Raw genomic sequence first — 4,420 nt, forward strand, 5'->3', positions numbered from 1 at the left:
CACACACACACACACACACACACACACACACACACACACACACACACACTGCTCACACAGTTTATTATGATCTCTTGATGTCGATTCGATATCATTAAACAGCCTCAAGGGGTGATATGATATTGTTTTTTTCTCACCATTGACTCAGAGTGTCATGAAAGAAGAAAAAAAAACAGTCCTCCACAGATAACATCACGGATAACATCAGGGAGACGCTTTTCGCTGAAATACCAGCTGTTCTGAACTCAACTGTTCACAAAATTATAATCTTTTGGGGCCATTTTATTGTTATGTCTCTCGGTTCATGTCTCTTACACAATAAAAACGATTGCACAACAGTCTGTTCCCTTATATTTGTTGACGATTTCAAAAGTTGTGGATCATGAGTCAAGCCATCGCAAGATTTAAAACGCCACGTTTGGGTTTACTGGAAACCGCTGTAGTTTCCCGACAAGTAAACACAGTGTCATATCAGGCGGCTCTGCTGGTGTGTCAGCAAAGCCGAACGTTCATCAAATATCCCAGCCACCCCAACCTCAGTCTGTTCTAACCGATGCTGTCCAAAAGACGAAGCCTCTTCCGGAGCCTCAGGGCCAAAACCCAGAGTCTAACCAACAGCTACTTCCCCCAGGCGATTAGGCTCACATTTCTACTGGTACTATTTTATTTGACTTTTGTACTGCTAATTGTATCCTGTCTTATTTGTCTCCCACAACTTGTCACTGGTCCAATTTCCTCACTTATGTACTCTTGTACTATTGCCATTTTTATCTTGAATTATGTCTATTGCCTTATTGTCTTGTGCTGTAATGTCAGGAACCGAAGCCTAAGAATTTTACTCTCTTACACTTGTGTAATGTGACGTAACCATAAAGCTTCAAACACACAGACACAAACACAGACACAGGCATGCACACACGCACGCACACACACACACACACACACACACACACACACACACACACACACACACACTCACACACACACACACACACACACACACACACACACACACACACAGACTGTGCCTACGCATACAGTTCCTGTTCAATCTCGTCACACTCCATTACCTCTGACCCAGTCACCTGTGATGACTAACACGGCCAGTTTCAGTCAGCTCAGTGACTCCAGCCCATTAAGACGTGCACAGAGAATAAACACAACTCTTCCTTGTCTTCCTAACACAAATATACCCAGTGATTAAACCTGGTTATGTTGTGTTAGACCCATAGTGTGGTTCGAACCACCTCCACTAACAGCTAATCACTGACACAAGTTATACTAAACTGTACTAAATGGTAGCTTAATACCCTATTGTATTAAATTGTATTGCATTTTGAATTAATAGTAGCATATTCTAAACAAGATGAACGGACGCAGAAACACTGTTACCGTAGACAATTAGTTCAATATATACTACTATACTACCCTGAACATACTGGGGCACACTACCATTCGTATTCTATTTATATCATACCCTTATATCACTATTTGCACTTTTGGTTGGATGCTAAACTGCATTCTGTTGTATAGTACTTGTACTCTGTGCGATGACAATAAAGTATAATCTAATCTAATCTAAATATGTGTTATATGTGGGTGGACCAATATTATGGGTGTCTGTCTGGTGAAGATGTGAATCACTTCCTTCCTATTCTCACAGTGTTTTTGACGTTATCTCAAAAGTGGCAAACTAGGCTATACTGTGACTGTCTGCAATGCAGTAGTAGACCTACATTATCTCTCTAAAAAATAAATAATAACATAAGTCATCTGATCTTGTTGAAACTGAACACTTTATAAAGTCCATTTGAGACAGGTCCATCATTCAGCTTCATAGTGTTGTAGCATAAAGACAAAGAAATCTTGGAAATATCAGATCATCATAAACAGAATGTGGGTCATAACAGTGCAACACCGTGAGTCAAGCTGTATGCATCACGCTGTGTTGAAACAAGGTGTGGCAGTATATTTCCTGGCTACTGGTAATTCTTGACATTGCGGACTGATGATTAAAAAGCCATCACAGTCCATTTAATTGAAACAACTCAATCCATGGTTTAACTCCTGCTACTTCTGTTGGTAAAAAGTGTGAAAATTCAACTTTATTGAGACTGTTGTCTCGATACTGGGGGGTTTTAAAAACATATTAAGCCGTCACTGCACCTTTAAGAAAACGTCTACGTAAAGACGCAGACGTGCGTAAAGACGCAGACAGAGTGTGGGCAGGAAGAGAGGACGCGCGGTGGTGGCCACTCCACGAACACAGGAACATTGCACAAGGTTTGAAATCAGCGGGGGCCCCCCAACATGCTATATCTCTAAATGCTGGGCCACGGTCAGAACCAACCCTACTACTCTCACCCCGAACACCGATCATCGTGCGCGACCACGCCTCGAACCAGCGGATTTTCCGGGCTAAAAACTGCAGCCAACACCGGAGGCACAACGGCGGCGTTTTGAGACACAGCAGGGCGGCGAGCGGTGGGAAAGGAAAGCAGAGACAGAGAGAGGGAGGGAGAACTGTTGTCGGAGACCATGAGAGAATACAAAGTAGTGGTGCTTGGATCCGGCGGGGTTGGCAAATCCGCACTGACGGTCCAGTTCGTGACGGGCTCCTTCATAGAGAAGTACGACCCCACGATAGAGGACTTCTACCGCAAGGAGATCGAGGTGGACTCGTCGCCGTCCGTGCTGGAGATCCTGGACACGGCGGGCACCGAGCAGTTCGCCTCCATGCGGGACCTGTACATCAAGAACGGCCAGGGGTTCATCCTGGTCTACAGCCTGGTGAACCAGCAGAGCTTCCAGGACATCAAGCCGATGAGGGACCAGATCATCCGGGTGAAACGGTACGAGAGGGTGCCCATGATCCTGGTCGGGAACAAAGTGGACCTGGAGGGCGAGAGGGAGGTCTCGTCCGGGGAAGGGAAGGCGCTGGCGGACGAGTGGAGCTGCCCGTTTATGGAGACTTCAGCCAAAAACAAGAGCTCGGTCGACGAACTGTTCGCAGAGATTGTCAGACAGATGAACTATTCTTCGGCACCGAACGGGGACGACCAGTGCTGCTCGTCCTGTGTCATTCTTTAAAAGGAGAATAGAGAATTATGTTTTAGTGCATTTTTTTCTTTTGAGTTTTGCAATGGGTGAGTGAATCGGTCCTAATATTAAATCGTTAAACCAACAAATAAGAACTGGGGGAGTCAAACAAGGTTTTGCTCAAGAGACTTACAGTACAAATGCACACTTTCTGGTGTTAACTGTCATCATTCTTAGTATGCGTAAATGCATAAGTATGTGTTGCACATGCTTAAGCCAACAACAAGAAGACCGAAGATCTGAACCAGTGTTTACATGACAGAATACTTGAATGTTCTGGGATTTTAGGAAACATTGTTACAATTTTAACGACAGGCACTTGCATTTTTTATTTTTTTAATAATGTTTTGGGGGGGTTCTGACAATTGTCAGCCCGTGCCAGACGTTACATCTTTTTAAACGCATATGGACGTTTAAATTCATCATATTTGTGTTTTGTTTGGAAGTGTGTTGCAGGAAGTGTGTGTACTGTTGGAAGTTCTTCTTCTTCATCGTGGCTCACCCCGGAGGAATTCCGCGGGGGCAGTAGGCGGGGAGCGATGGTGCAGGGAGGGGGGGGGGGTGGGCACTCTTCAGGAATTCCGCTTGGTTGGAGTATCTTTGCGGCATACTCAATGTACACCGTTGATGTCAACACAAGTGGCAGATATAGACCTCGGCCTCTGCATCTCGGCTTGCACTCACAACTGGAACATAACCCCCAAACAGTAAAGACCAGGGACACTCTGACGTGAACGCAAAACAATGGATATTTCTTGTTTGAGAAGATGGATTAGTAGAGAGGGGGGAAAAAAGTATATTTTGTTAATTGTTGTTGTTGCACATGTTAAGGTGTTGAGGGTTCAGTGACCATTCTCCCCACCCATCTCATGGTTATGTTCCGCAAAGTGTGTTTCTTATTTTTTTAAAAATTCTCTCCCAAAGTTGAGAATTTGACGTCACTTTTCGTGGAGTGATATGACGAGTGCCACCTTCATCTCCTCCACCGCTTCGACGCGTGCGAGGATCTTACTTTAGTGACGTGGGGGGGGGGGGGGGGGGGGGGGCGGTGACCCGATCGCCCTTGCGTCGAGTGCCTTTCCAAAAACTAATCAGCTGTTCAATTTCAGTGCCAACCTGCGTGTCTCTCCACAGGAATCCCACAATATGGCAATCCACAAAGTACTTGACTGTTTCTCTGGATAATCTCGTGGGGTGTGGGAGAAGGAGAAAAAAAAGAAGAACTATACAGAAGGCCTTTTGTTAAAGGAATGGTGGTTTTCTCTCTTTTAGATTTGGCCTTTTGAAAACTAAGGTGTCTTGTTTTTTTGCGTGTGAAATG

General features: G+C 44.8%; 1 protein-coding gene across 1 annotated transcript; it reads left to right on the plus strand.

The window, feature by feature from the left end:
- Positions 1–2,504: 2,504 nt before the first annotated feature.
- On the plus strand, positions 2,505–3,090 carry LOC308156996 (ras-related protein Rap-2a; the record flags this gene model as incomplete). The annotated part of the gene is made up of 1 exon (XM_080530465.1): positions 2,505–3,090. The coding sequence occupies exon 1, from the start codon at positions 2,539–2,541 to the stop codon at positions 3,088–3,090; it is 552 nt and encodes a 183-aa protein (XP_080386591.1). The 5' UTR covers positions 2,505–2,538.
- Positions 3,091–4,420: the final 1,330 nt, after the last annotated feature.

Source organism: Nansenia antarctica (genome assembly GCF_963989245.1).
Source record: "Nansenia antarctica genome assembly, chromosome: 5".
Classification (NCBI taxonomy): Eukaryota; Metazoa; Chordata; class Actinopteri; order Argentiniformes; family Microstomatidae; genus Nansenia; species Nansenia antarctica.